This window comes from Labeo rohita, chromosome 24 (genome assembly GCF_022985175.1).
Source record: "Labeo rohita strain BAU-BD-2019 chromosome 24, IGBB_LRoh.1.0, whole genome shotgun sequence".
NCBI lineage: Eukaryota > Metazoa > Chordata > Actinopteri > Cypriniformes > Cyprinidae > Labeo > Labeo rohita.
Window position 1 is genome coordinate 12900869 of NC_066892.1, and position 18136 is coordinate 12919004.

Sequence of the window (18136 nt, forward strand, 5' to 3'; positions counted from 1 at the left end):
TGGAAAGTTACGTTCAGTTTTACAAAGTTACGTTCATTCTTATTGGCACAAAAATAATCCCATAAGAGCACAGCTCTCAATGTCTTCTGAATGTAGATTGCTTCATGTGTCCCTCAGCTGGCTGGATCAGGAGACGAAGATCTGTGTGGTGTCTCTCAAAAGTTAGCATTTCTAATATTACAGCTGCGTCCGAAAGCCTAGTCAGCTGACTTGCTGGCTCGCTGCCTTATCAGGCAGTGACTTCGAAGGCTGCAAAGGCAACTCTAGAAACAGTTTCGGACAGACTTCAGAGGCAGCAGAACGTGACGCCCTTGCTAGGTTAACTAACGGTTAAGTTGTAGATTTTGTAGAAAAACAATCTTATACAGTTATATATAAATGCTTTAATAATACATAAAGACTTAAATGTCATTACCCACCAAAGGTCTGCGCGTTGGAGAAGACGACTGAGAATGGCAGCTACTTTTGCTTAAAAAAATAAAGGCACTGATGCAAGTAATATTGCACAACAGGTCATTAGTGGCTGTTTCGTTATTATTGGTAGTATATTGTAAATATTATTCTTATTCACTACTCATTTGAACCCTTTTAACATTTTATTAAATACTATTATTACAAACAATATTATTTATTATGCTTTTTACACTATTACGATTCATAAAGTATATTATGGTCAAGATCTCATCTATTATATAAAGTAATAAATTTAATTTCACCAGAATATCTTTATTTATGTGCGCCTATGTGACGCACACGCACAGGATTGTGGGAAATCGAAGGCAGCGAAGGATACATCTATGCTGCCTTCAAAATTCCATCAGAAGAAGGTACCTCTGGAGACAGGAAGTGAAGCAGAATTAGAATTCGGACGTGCCTTGATGCCTTCCTGCCTTGGAATGCTGCCTCAGAAGGCAGCATTTTAGAGCTTTCGGACGCAGCCTACCTCTTTAATGCACAGGTAGTTCCAAGTCAGTTTAATCACCGCTCTATATTAATGCGCTGCTTTATCTGATTCACGTAAACGCACACACACGGGGAGAGAGAGAAAGAGAGATCGCGCACATACGTAAACTTGTTGTCAGCGCGATACTTATTAATAAAATAGCCTAGATACTAGATGGCTACATTATATTCCTCAGCAACAAGGTGGCAAAACTGCTGTTTTTGAATAAATTCGTTGTTTATAGAGAGAGACGTGCGGACGCACAGCACGCAGGCAGGTACGCACACACACAACTGTCATCTTCCTCTTTCTCGCTCTCTCGCCTTCTCTCTCTCGGTCGATCCATAATTTGCTGAAATAAATGCTATAATTCATTCAAATAAATGTGATCTTACTGCACTATTTCATCTCTGTGTCTGGTTTGAAGAGGGCAGATTCGGTCTATATATATATATATATATACTCCTGAACAAAATCTTAAGAGCAGGGGAAACATTACAGGTATTTGCATTTTGCGCTGGTGGATTGTAACCAGGTTGTAAGTACTGCTTCAAAATGGCAAAAGAAGAAACAGGAGAAAGAGCCAAAAAAATAGAGAGCAGGCAATTTATAGAAAACTGAAGAAAACCCAAACAGGCTGTTTATCAGCTGATCAAAAGTTTAAGCCCACAACAGAGCTAAAAGTGTCAAAAAATTACTTAGTAGTGAGTAGCTCCACCATTCTTGTTGATTACTTAAAACATTCATTTTGGTATGCTTGATTCGACTGTTTCCAGGAGGCTGGTGGGAATGTGTTCATGTGGTGAAGATGGCCTCACAAAGGGCATCCACAGTCTGGAACTGATGTAATTTTTTGTGAACTTCCCTTGCCATCCATCCCCTCAATGCAATTTAGATCAGGGGAACACACAGGAATGTCCAAAATTGATTCTGCTTCGTCAGGTGGGTGTTGTGAACTGCAGCATTGTCCTATTGAAAGACCCAGTCAGACGAGGGCCCTCAGTCAAGTGACCAACATGACGCCCATGCACAACCTGAAGCTCCATTTTCCCATTGAAGGATAAAGCACCTCAGATCATGATGGAGATCTCCATGTCATGCCAGTAATGTTAGAAGCCATCAGGACCGTGCAGCTTAAATTTTTTTTCTCGTCAGAGAATAAAACTTTTTCATCTTTCAATGTCCCATGTTTGGTGGCCCCTTGCAAATTCCAGATGGGCAAGTTTGTGGTGTGGGAGGAGATGTGAAGATTTTTGGCCTTTGAAGATTGCCTTTGGCAATGTGGCCTTTGAAGTTTTTTGTTCTTGAAGCCCTTTTCTTGCAGATGCTGTCTTGTGGTTATTGGGCTGCAGTAAGCATCAGTAAGGGCCTTAATTTGGGTCAGGGATCGGTCTGTGTCTTCATGGACAACCCGTCGGATCGTCCGGCTCAGTACAGGTCAATTTTCTTTGGGTCTACCACTTGACTTTTTTTTGTCCCATAACTCTCAGGATCTTTTGAGAAACGTAAAATGGCTGTCTTACTGCGTTCAATCTCGGCAACAGTGGCAGGTTGTGCGAGGTGCTGTGCATGCAGCTCAGCAATCCTGCCCCGTTCAAAGACAGAAAACATTTTTTCCTGTGCCATCAGGAGGTCATGACAGTGTGAGTGCCTAAAGAACAAGGACAGCTTGAGTTTTGTGTTTTTTGCTTTACTTTTTTATAAATTGCTTAATCTCTCTTTTTTTTTTTTTGGCACCTGCTCCTGTTTCTTCTTTTGCCATTTTGAAGCAGTACTTCTAACCTGGTTATGGTCCACCAGCGCAAAATGCAAACATTTGTAATGTTTCCCCTGGTCTTAAGATTTTGTTCAGAAGTATATGTGTGATGCGATCTAGGAAAACCCAATACATGGTGAAATTTTAGCTTTTTTTTTTTTTTTTTTTTTTTTTTAATACCATATGTTTCCAAAACCGTTTTTATTTTGTCCATAGCTTAAAGGTAACCAAAGTTATGGCTGTCTTAAGTTGGCTGATAGTGATTATTTTCAGGAATGGAATTTTGAGAAAAAGGGTTTTAACGTGAGACGGCTTTCTCTTTAACCTCCGTGAAGTTGGCACCCCATAAAAAGAAATAATCACCAAAACTATGCCATTCGTTTGTGCTACGTTTGTGCTGATTTGGGGCAGTGACGTCACTCACCACCCCATGCCTTCCAAATCTCTCCAAACCAGTGTCGTTCGTTTTTGCTCGATTTGTGCCCGTTTGTGCTGTTAAAACAAACCTGGTATCTCCAAGCCTTTCTTAAATACAATGGGGAAAAGACTTGTATGGGACTGTTACGTAACTCTCCACCTCATATCATCGAAATCGCTCCAAAAGGTGTCATTGGTTTGCGCTCGATTTGTGCCGGTTTGTGCCGTTGAAATAAACCTCAAATATATTTCCCCTTCTTAGAAATGACAAAATCAATTCGGGGCAGTAACGTCACTCTCCACCCTATGCCTTCCAAATCTGTCCAAACCAGTGCCGTTCGTTTGTGTTCGATTTGTGCTTGTTTGTGCCGTTAAAATAAATCCTGTAACTATGACCTCTTTTTAAATAGAACAAAAAAAAAAAGGTTTACGAACAGTGCGTCATTCTCCACCCCATGCACTCTAAATCATTTCAAAATGTTGCCATTCGTTTGTGCTCGATTTGTGCCCGTTTGTGTTGTTCAAATTTATATTGTATCTATTTCCCGTCCTCAGAAATAACAAATACAAAACGGGGCAGTGACATCACTCCCTACCCCATGCAGTCCAAATCGGTGCCATTGGTTTGTGCTCGATTTGTGCCGTAACTTCATATTTCAAGTTGACTAAATTTAAATTTCAAGGCAGCATGAACACTAACTTAAACTAAAAAAAAAAAAAAAAAAAAAAAAAAAAAAAAAATCGTTATAATTTGTTTGTGCCCGATTTGTGCCCAATTTGTGCCATTATTAAATATCAATTCCCCACGAATATTCGTTAATATTTTTAATGGCAAAGTGGCTGTATTTATTTTCGTTTCTTTAAGTTATTTCAGAAATATGTTTGGAACATTTTACGTTTGTTAATTTCTTTTTTTTTTTTTTTTTTTTTTTTTTTTTTTTTTTTTTTTTTGCCGACCAAGCCGCCAGCAGCAGACAGTGAGCTGATCATAGCCTATGTTCTAAATCAACACGACTTGCCTAAAATAAAATATATATAAAAAACATTCGTTTTTTATTAAACTGTTTAGATTTTTTACAACATGCATTAAAATATATACAAGTACGTACAAATATAGTTTTATATAGATATGTAGCTACAGTAGTATCAATTCCAATCAATTTCTTGTAGTCTTTTTCCAATGACCGATCATTTGTCCTGCCATGCACATATTCAGTAGCCTATAGCTTAAGCCCTTTTTCCACAGTCCGTTATGTCCTTTTTCATTTTCTTACGCAGTGAGGTAAATGATCGTTTGTAAGGGGGACAGAAAAACTTTATTTAATTTAACTATTAGCTATTAAATGCAGTCATACCATGCAATTACATGTTTCCTATAATGGCATATTAAGTGCTTCGGTTTTCTCCTATTTAAGTTATCTTATTTAAGACACAAATCGAGCACAAGTAAACACGGCATTTGGTGTGAGGAGCGCTTTAAATTAGGCTATATATATATATATATATATATATATATATATATATATATATATACATATATATATATATATATATACATATATATATATATATATATATATATATATATATATATATATATATATATATATATATATATATATATATATATATATATGTATATATATATAACGAATATTCGTGAAGAAACGATGTTTAATATTCCAACGGCACAAATCGAGCATATTATAACAAAACGAATTATAACGTTTTTTTGCTTGTTTGTTTGTTAAAGTTATTGTTCATGCTGCCTTTAAATTTAAATTTTAATTTAACTTTAAATATGAAGTTAGTAAAAAACTAACCTAACCCTTTTTTAAAAAAAAAAAAAAAAACTGCAGTGGCGCTAACTGGCGTGGAGAGTGCAATTTTCGTTATATTTAAAAAGAGGTCATGGTTACATGGTTTCTTTTAACGACACAAATCGAGCACAAATGGACGGGGCCGGTTTTGTGCGATTTGGATTAAGTGGGGTGGAGAGTGACGTAACAGTCCCAAACATGTATTTTTCCCATTATATTTAAGAAAGGCTTGGAGATACCAGGTTTGTTTTAACGGCACCAACGGGGACAAATCGAGCACAAACAAACGGCACTGGTTTGGACAGATTTGGAAGGCATGGGGTGGAGAGTGACGTCACTGCCCCGAATTGTTTTGGTTATTTCTAAGAAGGGGAAATATATTTGACGTTCATTTCAATGGCACAAACCAGCACAAATCAAGCACAAACGAATGACACCAGTTTTGTGTGATTTAGACGAACTGGGGTGGAGAGTGACGTCACAGCCCCGAAAATATTTTGGTTATATCTACACTGTAAACCCCGATAAGTTAACAGAACTCAAAAAAATTAAGGCAACCGATTGCCTTATTTTTTTATTGCCTTAAAAAAAATAATAAGTTCTCAGAAGTTAAAAATTTCTGTTACATACTACTTGTAGTTTTTGATTATAGTTTACTTACATTTTTTTCATTGGGTCTACTCAAATATTTTAAGTTATTATGACTTTTTTTTATTATTATGAGTTTTTAATCATTTGTACCATTGTATTAAGTTAACAATACTAACAATTAAAAATTAAGTTATATAAACTCAAAAAATGAGTATTACTTAACTCAATATTACTTAGTAGCAGTTAACTCAAATACTTTAATTACACAATACTCAAAATCATGTGGCTCAAAACTTAAAAATTTTGTGGCAACCGATTGCCTTAAAAACATTGAGTACATGTAACTCAAAAAATGTAAGTAATGACTTTTATTGAACAGAATTTTCTTAACCTCTTCCATTTAACAGTGAAAATTAATATTTAAAATACAACAATATATTGTTTATCGTGGAAAATAAATTTCTACACACTGTAGAATTAAAAAAAAAAAAAAAAAAACATCTTCCACAATACCACAAAACTTTTACAACCTCAAAATGCAAAAGCATTTCATTAACAAATATCAAATGTAGATGTACTTTGGTAGATCTCGATAAATGAAATAAGAAATAAGTTTTTTTTAAAGACAGCAGCAACAATAAAAGTACAAAATGTAAACATTTTACAAAATGATTTCTTTTTACAGGTTTACATTAAATAACTGTTGTTAGTGATAAGGCTGGGTGCATATATAATGCCAGAAAATTAGAGCAGACAGTAATTGTGCAGACAGCTAACCAATATCAAGTCTAATATATCACATTTTATTTTTACAGCACTTTTTAACAAAACAGGTTGTGTCAAAGCAACTTTACAGTTTTAAAAAGGACATTAGTGTGTCAATAATGCAAAAGTTCCATGTTGCAGCAAAGTCAGATTGCAAAGGACTCATCTGGGTCCAAAAGCATCTAGGTGACAAGTTCCTCACTGATGATCCATCTCTGGGGCTCATTAAGTTGACGTGGTCCCCGCTGATGACATGTAGAGGTCATCTCAAGATGCTGATCCACCATTTGGGCTGGGTACAGACTGGATCTGGTGGCTGCGGTGACCTCGGAATAAGAAGTAGAAAGAAATATTAGCGTAGAAACAGAAACAGACTAATATTAGCGAAGATGCCATTCTTCTTATGATGCAATGAGTACATCAGGTGTTATGGGAAGTGTTTCCGGCTCCGGTTGACCTAATTAATGCAGCCTAACAATTCTTTAACAGATTTGAATTATAGAAATGTGTTAATGTGTTATGTGTAAGCCAGGTTAAAGAGATGGGTCTTTAATCTAGATTTAAACTGACAGAGTGTGTCTGCGTCCCGAACAGTGTTGGGTAGATTGTTCCAGAGTTTGGGCGCTAAATAAGAAAATGATCTGCTGCCCGCAGTTGATTTTGAAATTCTATGTATTATCAAACCGCCAGAGTTTTGAGAACGCAGCGGAGGTGAGGGACTATAATGTGATAAGAGCTCGCTCAAGTCAATCAAGTACATTTTTTTTTTAACCCATTTTTAAAATTCATTTCTGTTTAATTAAATACTGTTGATTCAGCAGAAAGGTAAGTATATGCACTTGAAGACTGCAGAATTTAAAGATCCATGAAATAAAAGATACTGTTAAAGGAGTAGTTCACTTTATAAAGATAATTTAAAAAAACCCTGATAATTTACTCACCCCCATGTCATCCAAAAAGGAAATGTCTTTCTATTCTCAGTCAAAAAGAAATTAAGGTTTTTGAGGAAAACATTCCAGGATTTTTCTCCATACAGTGGACTTTAATGGTGGCCAATGGGTAGAAGGTCCAAACTGCACATTCAGTGCAACCTCAAATGTCTCTACATAATCCCAGTTGAGGAATAAGGGTCTTATCTAGCGAAACGATCAGTCTTTTTCTTAAAAACATAAATAAATATGTATATACTTTAACCACACCTTGTTGTGCACTAGCTTATGTAATCACGCACGTGTGATGTAGGCAGAAGTTCCGACTCAGTGTTTACAAAGCTAATGCACAAAGAAATTTAAACGATGCCGGATGATTGTGAAGTTGGAGGAGAAAATGAAATGAGTTTTTCGCCCTACCCTACCTTCTTGACCCTAAGTGCACCGATGACGAACAAACTGCACGAGTTTTCCTACATGACCACGTAATGCGTAAAGTTGTGGACGAGCAAAATGAGCACTTGTGGTTCAAAAGTCTGATTTTTTTTTTTTTTTAATACTGATCACTAGATAAGACCCTTATTCCTCAGCTGCGATCTTGTAGAGCCATTTGAAGTTGCATTTAAACTGCATTTTTAATCTTCAGTCCTCTGACCACCACTGAAGTCCACTGGAATGTTTTCCTCAAAAACATTAATTTCTTTTTGACTGTAGAAAGAGAGAAAGAAAGAACATCTTGGCTGACATAGGGGTGAGTAAATTATCAGTAAATTGTGATTCTGGAAGTGAACAAATCCTTTTAGTACAATCATGTTAAATTTGTTTAGGGTAGAAAGCAAGATTAGGAATTAGAGCAAGTGCTGGGTTGAAAAGCTTAAGTAGTACAAATGTAATGATAACACTTTGCTATGCAGAACATTTAAAGAAAAATGGCCCACTTCATATTAATCAAACAGACAAATCCCATACTGAATGCTGGTGAAAATGTCATATATACTTGTGCTCATAAATTTACATACCTCTTGCAGAACATGTTAAATGCTGATTTTAACAAAATAAGAGGGATCATGAAAACTGTATGCTATTTTTATTTAGTACTGTCCTGAATAAACAGTTTAACACTACAGATGTTTATATACTCCACAAGACAAAATAATATCTAATTTAAATTACCCCGTTCAAAAGTTTACATACCCTTGAATCTTAACACTGTGTGTCATTTCCTGGATAATTCATGACTGTTTTTATCTTTTGCAATAGTTGTTCATGAGTTAATGTCCTGAGCAGTTCATCTGCCTGCTGTTCTTCAGAAAAATCCTCAAGCTCCTGCACATTATTTGGTTTTCCAGCATCTTCTACATATTTGAACACTTTCCAAATGTGACTGTATGATTTTGAGATCCATCTATTTACATTGAGAACAACTGAGGGACTCATACATAACTAACATTTACTGATACTTGAGAAGGCAACACAATGCATTAAGAGCCAGGTGGTGTAAACTTTTGAACAGGAATGTTTTGAATGTGTACATTTTTCTTGTTTGCAGATTTTTTTTTTTTCATTTAGTATTGTACTTCAGAAGGTACATAAATATTTACATCTCTCCCAGAAGACAATGTAAGCACAATTTACTCTGATTATCCAATCCAAATGCTTCTTATTGCATTGTGTTGCTTTCTTGAGCATCAGTGGATGTTCTCATCTTTTGCAATAGTTATGTATGAGTTCTCAATTGTCCTCAATGGGAAAACATGGATCTCAAATTATACATTCACTCTTGAAAAAGGTCCAAGTATGCAGATGCTGCTGGATTTTTCTAAAGAAGAGCAGGCAGCTGAACTGCTCAGGACAAACAAAGGACTCATAAACAAATATCATAAAAACAGTCATGGATCATCCAGGAAACAACAGTATTAGGATACAAGCATGTATAAACTTCTGAATTGAATCATTTTTATTAATTCGGTCATTATTTGGTCCTGTGGAGTGTAAATAAACATATTTTTCTAAAATAACTTATTCAAGTCAGTATTAAATGATTAAACTAAATTTTATACAACTATATATACATTTTTATAACACAAACATTTTACATATTCTGCAAGGGGTATGTAAACTTATGAGCTTATGAACTTTACATGATCATTGTACATTAAACTTAAACATCCAGAAAACAGAAACCAATAAGACAAACTCAAAGCCTAAAAAGCCTAGTTCCTTAAAAGTTTTCCTTCTAAAAGTTAGAAACTTACTTTCTTTAGTAGAACACTAAAGACCCATGATCCTTTGGTGGTCCCTTGGTGGTCCACTGGTGCTTGGCGATGTAGTGAGGTCTTCTGAAACAAAACAATTGGTCTGTGTAAGAAACTAAACATTATTTACTACATTACTCACATAATGACATACAGTACTTGTCTAGTTTGTAAACATTACAATTTGTAAATGTTTACAAAGAACATACTTCAGCTCACACTGTAAAAAATAAAAAACACAATTTGTTGAGTCAGCTTTTTTTTAAGCTCAGTCAACTAAAATAAGTTTATTCAACTTGAAATGTTAAGTTCTAAGTACTAAGTAACAACTTAGATATTTGTGTTTGTTAAACTTAACAGATGGGTAAGTAACCCAGCTGCCTTAAACTTTTAAGTTGATTCAACTCAAATATCTAAGTTGTCACTTCGTATAATTTAACATTTCAAGTTGAATAAACTTTTTTTGAGTTGACTGAACTTAAAATTTTAAGGCAGCCAGGTTACAAATTATTTTAAGTTGACTCAACAAATTGTTTTTTACAGTGCACCAAGGCTGAATTTATGTGCTTAGAAATACAGTAAAAACACTAATAGTGTCAAAGAGTTTTAAAATAACTGTTTAAACTATGTACTATGTAGACCTGCCACAATATCGTATGGAAATATCCATCCTAATTTTACAACATGGCACTTTTTTTTTTTTTTTTTTTTTTGAATGTGAGAGACTTCAATGGCTACTACAGGCAATCTAGGGTAAAACTATATCTGCACTACAAACCAGCATGCAATATATACAATAATAAATTAATTAAACAAAGAAATACCTATTTGCAGTATCAAACATCAAAACAGACCATTTTCAATTGAATTTACAAATGTATGTGCCACTTTTACGTGTCACTCCTGTTACTGTGAATGTACAATAATGCAGTACAGTACAGTAAAACTGCAACGCTCTAGTAATATAACTCCCGCCTTCTAAATGACAGAGTAAATAGAAGAGAAGCTGCTGCTTAAGTTATACGCTTCTGTTCTGGTAAACACGAGTCAAAAAGACATTATACATTAACTGGACTAAACCAAAATGAACGTCGTTTAACGTCATTTGAGTATATGAAAGGTTTCTTTTCTAGCAGCTTTGCCTCGTCGCTCATATTTGCACTCCCATACACTTATAACACGATCTTTAGGCAACTATATGATATTTAAGTTTATTCGTTAGCACATTAATACATGTACAACCGCTGTCATTTAAATTTAATTGTTATTTCCCCTTCAAAGCGGCATACAAATTCCTCCTCACACCTAATATAACCGTGTTTACAGTATACCATGGCAAGTCTACAATTACTCCATAAAAAAAGACTACAAACTACCACATTTTTTCAAAAGCCCTCTTAAAACACATTTAAAAATACATATTAAACACTTGCTTTGAGACCCGTGATGATTATCGTCGAAAAGTTAACAGCACAGATCCAACTTGCTGCAGATTCAGTCAACGTCTTCCTCAGAGTCGATTCCCGCCGGCGCCTTCACCAGGCGGGAGCTTTTTCTGAAGCTCGTTAACACCACCTACTGCTTTGAAACTTCGTCGAGTAATATACTCTATCAATTCTGATAAACTCAAAACTCACATCAGTGGCTCGCACTAACGTTGAAACAATTAAAAAAATAAGTAGCGTAAAATTATACATTTAAGTGGTGCCTCATTCATCAACAAGTAGTTCAGTTTAATTAAAACAACTAAGTTTTATTAACTCAAAAACTAAAAATAGTCACAGGAACTCAAAATATCTAAGTTAGTAGAACTTTTTTTGAAAATTAAGTTTACTGTACTTAATCTATTTAAGTATTTTGAACGTTTGGGTTTACAGGGAAGGAAAACAGATACAGTGTTTGTTTTAACGGCCCAAACGGGCACAAATCGAGCACAAACGAACTGCGCTGGTTTAGAGCGATTTGGGCAACATGGGGTGGAAAGTGACGTCACACGGTCAAAAAAATAATGTTTAATATCTCAAACACCAAACCAGCACAAACGTTCATTTTTGCGGCACAAATCAGCACAAACGTAGCACAAACGAATGGCATAGTTTTGGTAAATATTTCTTTCTATGGGGTGCCAACTTCACGGAGGTTTCACACTGTGGGTTTAACGAGAGCTGTCTGTCAAGTCAGGAGCACTATACTGAATCATTACACAGACTATCGTCTGCTTTCCGTTGTTTATCATGGGCAAAGTCTCCGAACTTTTGATCACCCCTTTTATGCTTAGATAGCACGAATAATGCAGCAACCTTTCGTGCGTTTAACACACTGTTATTGGACTCCTCCTCTTTAGTATCTTAATCATCCGATCCTTCATCTCTGGATGTGAAGTGAAATAGTCCATTATAACATCGTTTAGGGCACTGACATTACCAAGACTGAGACGAGTAAGATCGGGTAATTGAGCAACTGCAGTACTTCAGACTGCATTGTTGCACTCCACCATCTCACGATATTAAACGATAAATAAATAAATACGTAAAAAAAAAAAAAAAACTATGCGTGCCCTAGTTAACACAGGACTGGCGGAGAATGTGAATTGATACACCTTTATTAAATATGTTTTTTTTTTTTTAGTTTTTGTGGAGAAAGCACCTACGCAGCACCTTAACATAAGAGAAAGACACAGTCATTTCAGCTTTTCTGCACTAAACAAGTGAATTTCGCCGAGATGTTGGTAACAGTAACAACACTGAACCTCTCCATGTATTATTCTAATTTCATCCCACCTCCAGTTGTCTCCTTTCATATTTTCATTTTTCACATGAATAAAAAAGTAAAATAGTCTTTGGACTCTCTTCAGAACTCTCTTCAGAACATTTAAAATGCACATTAGTGCCACTGAGTTTAAGCATCCACATATATTTGATATATTTTGTTCCTCGCACAAAGCGAAGAACATAAAGTGTACTGTTTTTATTCATATTAACATAAGGACATCAAAGAAAAAAAAATCAAGGCTCTGTCAATGTTCCATAAGCTTATTCCCCTCTCCCTCCACAGGTATTCCTAGCAGCAAAACCTCATCCACTGTCTCAGTGAGGAGCGTATCATCAGGATACTCTCCATTACGGAACACCTCCTCTGGCTTGACCAGCCCTCCATCCGAGTAAGACACCAGCTCACTGGCTTAAACTGCTTAGACTAGTCTTAAAATATTAGTCATCTCATTTGTTTTCTTAAAGAGTGGTAATAACTTTGTTACAAAAACTTGGTTACAAAAAGACGGATGACTAATTTGAGCCAGAAAAGCAAGATTGATTACCTCTTGCCTAACTGCCAAAAGTCTTGCGAAAAGGAGAAGTCCACTTCCAAAACATCAATTTACAAATAATTTACTCACCCCCTTGTGATCCAAGATGTTCATGTCTTTCTGTTTTGAGTCTTCGGGTTTTTCAAGTCGTTTGTTCATTTTATGGGGCTGTCACATGACGCTGATTTTGCTAAAATGAACGAAATGACTCAAGATTCTTCAATTTTGCTGAATGAGACTCAAAGGTCCAAGTCAGTAAAATGATCCGAACTTCCCATCACTACTACAAATCACGTCTAAGTTCACTGTCTGTGTACTCCGGCTAAAAGAGATAGAGTGTGGCAAAAAACTCCATGTTATTTTCTCCTACAACTTCAGAATCGTCCGACACATTGTACCTTTTTGTTTGTTAGCAGCGTTTGACTTACTTGCACTTTCTTAGTCTTTGCGCGTTCGCTTTGTAAACACTGGGTCTGTAGTTCCGCCTGCATTCCGCGTGACCTTTCGATGATTCAATAGTATGTCGTGAACGCGCATGCCAGAACCTGTGCTACACAAGCTTTTGTGCTTAAAAAGTATACAAATTTTTATTTTTTCGGGAAAAAAACAAAACAAAATGACAGATCGTTTCGCTAGATAAGACCCTTCTTCCTCGGCTGGGATCGTTAAGAGTCCTTTGAAGCTGCATTTAAAACTACAAATCGGGGACACAATTGAAGTCCATTATATGAAGAAAAATCCTGAAAAGCTTTCCTCAGAAACCTTGTTGTTCTAAAAGTGGAGTTCTCCTTTAACATAGTGGCTATGTTATGCAACTGGGCCCTGAATATTTGACATTTTCTCCACGTTTTGAAACCATCATGTTTATGTTTGCAGAGGGAACATGAAACCCAAGGGTGTGGTTTCACAAAGCTCACTGAGAAATCCACCTTCTGGTATAGGCATGAACAAGAAGAAGGTCCAAAATGCAGACAACTGTATTTCAAGGTATGACATTGCAAGTATTGCTGTACAGCTCTGCTGTACTGTTTGTGAGTGACTTCTTGGTACTTGTAGTGATGGATGCAAGTGAAATGGACTGGGAAATCAATCAACTGCTTTTTTTCAATCTTTTTTAGTCTTTTCTACTTCACAACATCACTTACAAATGGTCAGCTGTCAATATTCTAGGCCAGTCTAACTTGGGTTTCAGTTTTGTTTTAAATAGTCCACGTTGACTCATTCACATCTTCATGATCTCTTGTTAGGAATGATGTGAAAACCGAAAATGAAATAGATTTTTCCACAACGGGCACCAAGTTTTGTCACGAGTGTGGGACCAAGTACCCTGTGGACTGGGCCAAGTTCTGCTGCGAGTGTGGAGTGAAACGAATGTACATTTAATAAACACTCATAAAAGTAAGACTGACTCACTGTAGCCGCAAAAACTGAGTATTCCTTTCCAACTCACTAGTGTACTTGACGAATCCTTGTGCTGTAGAAATACTTCACTTGTAATCAGCTTATGTTTCTATGGAATGAATCCCATCCCAACCTTATGCTCAGTTTTTTTTTTTAAATATGAAAGTGCAATATGATTGGTTACTGGTACAAAAGGAGTAGTATTATCACCATTATAGTTATGATGAAAATATTGATATGTTAAATTGACTTAAATTAATTCAGGCCCTAAAAATGGGACCATACCACACAAAATGCCACTATTCTAATGTTAACAGGGAAATGTCTTAGTGTCATTTTGAGGGAATTTAAATGCTATTATTTTATTTAAAACCTTTTCATTAGGTTAAAAAAAAGAGTCCTATTTTAAATGCATTGACGACAGTTCTTTCACTGAGCAATCTGCTTTTGTATTTCACTTTGTTTTTATATGTTCTTGATTGTTTTGTGTGTTTTTAACAGTATTGAACATGAAAATGACTTGTAGAAATCAACATCATATATTTATTAGATATACAATCCATCACATCTGTTCAACCTTGGTTGATTTAGTCTGTCCAACATATTTACACATCAACACAACATTCAAAACTTAAAGGCAACTGAAATGTCTTGTCACATCCTTCAAGAGCATCCAACATTTAAAACCATACAAAAAGTAGCTTTACAATGGTATTTTATTGCTTCAGAGCCTTTAAGCTTTATCACTGCTGTTCCAGGATGAGAGAGGTCGAGGCGTTGGTGTGTGTTTGTGCCGATCTCAAGCTCATGTGCATTTCAGGCATCACTCTGTACCTTGTTATGCTTGTGCTACTGCTGCTCTGGCAGGAAATATAGCTTATGAATAACTGCTATATGGATTATGACAAATTTTGCCTTTTAAAGGACTGAATGGTTACAATGGATAAATAAAGTGGAAACAGAACTCAGATTGTGTCCTGTTTGATGTGTTTATTTATTAGTTTATTTAGGGCTGCCATTTTAACATGTTTAGTACAGTTAGCTGTTTATTAAAAATATTAGCATTTCATCACTGACCCAGTAGCACATGTACACAGAAACGTCTGTTTGACATCTACATTTACATCTGCAAGATGTATTTTTTTAGAGTGTTCAATAGGTCTGCAATAGGTCTGTTGGACATTTCCTATCAGATGTCAAATAGACGTCTATTAGATGTCTTTAAGATGTTCATGATTCAGAATGAATGTAAAACTGACATCTTACAGACGTCTGTCAGATGTTTGTATACAGCAGACGCTTTCCGGATCAAGTGATCTTTAACAGACATCTTGCAAACGTACATGTGTTATTTGTGTTTATAATGCCTATTCAGTGATGTACTCACAACAATGTCCTTTATTTAATGTAGTTACTCAGTAAAGCATTGATTGGCAGCCCTAGTTTCAAATTTAGTTTTGTTTTACATGCTTCTGTTCCATATTTCAGTTTCTTTTTATGAACCCAATGTTTTCCTTGTAGCTACTGGAAATGAAGTTACACAGTAAATGGAAAATTAAAGTGGAAATTCAATGTTATATAGCAGGGGTGGCGAACTCCGGTCCTGGAGAGCCGCAGCCCTGCAGAGTTCAGCTTCAACCCTAATTAAAACTCACCAGCCTGTTGCTTTCTAGTAACCCTTCAGACCTTAATTATCTTGTTCAGGTCCGTTTGATTAGGGTTAAAGCAAAACTATGCAGGGCTGACGTTCGCCATCCCCGTTATATAGCAGTACAATAATATTTGTAAAAAATCACCATTAATGTCAAAGGTTTTAGAAAAAAAATCAGTGCTGTACCGTTTTATATAAAAACATATTTGTGTAATATAAAAGCAGTGAGAAGTGAACACATAGTTCTTTATACAGGGGAAGTGACCCTAAAAAGCCCACCTCTGACAGGCACCTTGTTTTACAGCAAAAATCTGCCAAGTAACTGTAGAAGCTGCATTAAAAAACAGTATTTGCTGATACAAACTTTTAAATAAAGGCACTAAATATCACCGTGACCGCAAAACAAGCTGCTTTACAAATCCATTGGATAATGGAGGCTGAGACCGAGGAAACTACGTGTGGAAGTTCTGTAATAACACGACTGTCTGTATAATGTGTTGAAAACGTACCACAACTGCAAGGAGAAAGATAAGTGCTGGGGTAAAAAAAAAATCGTCTCAGTTTTTAACATGCCGGATGAGTGTATGAAGCTGCTAGCACGTTAGCATATGTAAACAGAGGCGTCAGTGATCTGCTGTGTGAGATCACCTGAGGCGTTCCCTGTGGCATTGTCTAGCATGTTTAAGATTTAAAATAAGAACATTTGCGAATAATAGGTTAAAACCATAACAGGGTAGGATTTTAAAACTTATTTCTGAGCCAGGCTTAACCCACTTAACATTATTTGTCATCGAATGCTGGGTTAATAATGGAAAAAAGACAAGACTGGCTACCGGAGAATGGGGATGGACATTTGCTACAGTTGTTGTGCCTCCAAGAATAAGAAACACTGGCCTTAAAATAAGGTAAGATTCACGCTTTCTTGAAAACACGGTTTCTAAAAAACAGCCAGAGATAAAATGGTTACCGAGTGACTTTACAGCGGATCATCAATCAGCCATTTTGGCGGCACCCAACAGTAGACTGCCAAAAGTCATACTAAATCTAGGAGATTAAACATTTGTGGTTGGCCAAACTTAACCAGAATTTCCAGAGAAAAATTCTTGACAACATTCCTGTTTGTTCTTTTAGGTCTGTAGGCAAAATATTAGGCTACAATTTTAATACTGCTTGTAAGTTTAGTTTTAATCAAATATTGCACCCTTTCCTGCTTACTGAGTCTTTCTTTATATGATTTAACAGTTTCCACACATATTCTCAATGGTTTAAAACGCGTAAATTAACAGAACAATGTATTCAGTAGTATATTAACCGTGCAGTCCATGCTGCTGTTTACATCCGAGTATCGCCAATATGACGGCGCATCAAGGTGACTAAATAGTGATGTAAGTGCAAACCCTTTATAAGGAAATAACGAGAAGAATAACAGCAGTGAACAGCAAAACTGTTTGCACTACAAACCAGTATGTTCATAATTAAGATAATGGATTAAAACAAGTGGAAGACACACCAATTTTCAATATCAAGCAGCAAAATAAGCTGTTTTGTAGAGCTAAGTATAGCTGGACGCGGATGAGACTGGAAGCCAGACCCATAAAGTATACAAACAGCCAACAGAAAAAGGTGGATACATATGTACTTATATGCCCATACCAGAGATTTCAATAAGAGGTTAATCTTTGGTTTTATTGTGATGACTTGAATTAGGATGGGCTGAATAAGTTCACTTCCCCAAAAAAGAAGCAAATGAAGACCATAAAGTTATAACTTGAGGCCTAGAGTACATAATATAGACTTTGAAACCAACTTTGTGTCACTCGTGCAGTTAAACTATGCAAGTTTCATTTGCTGCACCCTCCATATTCATTCAACAATCAATGGCAAAGGTAATAATACAAAGTACAAAGTTTTAAAACTTTTTCATGCATAGTAGTATCTTTTACATGTTTACGCTTAGTACATATTTTCCCATAAAAAAGCTTTTTCTTTCAGTCAAATACGGAATGGTGTGAATGGCACATGGTGCATCCAGTTACTTCATATTCTCTACACTAACAAGATAGAGGGAAGCCAAGTGTTATATACCGGTTTTCTGTGAAGTATTCCCACGCTCTGGAAGGTCTGTGCTGAGTGACAGATATGCATTGTATTGTTCAAAGTGTCTCTGTAAATTGGCGAGAATGCCTTTCACTCTGCAAAGCTTCCACTTTCGTATTTTCTGTATTGGCTTATTTGTCCCCCGCCTCTGTTCATCCACAAATGAAACAAAAAGGAGGTTGAAATAAATGAAAATCATGCTAAAGA

At 36.0% G+C, this 18136-nt stretch overlaps 1 protein-coding gene across 2 annotated transcripts in view; it reads left to right on the top strand.

The window, feature by feature from the left end:
• Positions 1–15149, top strand: part of zc2hc1a (zinc finger, C2HC-type containing 1A) — a 33823-nt gene extending 18674 nt beyond the window's left edge. For both annotated transcript variants that reach the window (XM_051098761.1, XM_051098762.1), the window contains 3 exons: positions 12531–12636; positions 13657–13767; positions 14028–15149. In XM_051098761.1, the coding sequence (XP_050954718.1) occupies positions 12531–12636; positions 13657–13767; positions 14028–14163 (353 nt within the window). In that variant the 3' untranslated portion in view covers positions 14164–15149. The remainder of the gene's footprint in view (positions 1–12530; positions 12637–13656; positions 13768–14027) is intronic.
• The last annotated feature ends 2987 nt before the right edge of the window (positions 15150–18136 follow it).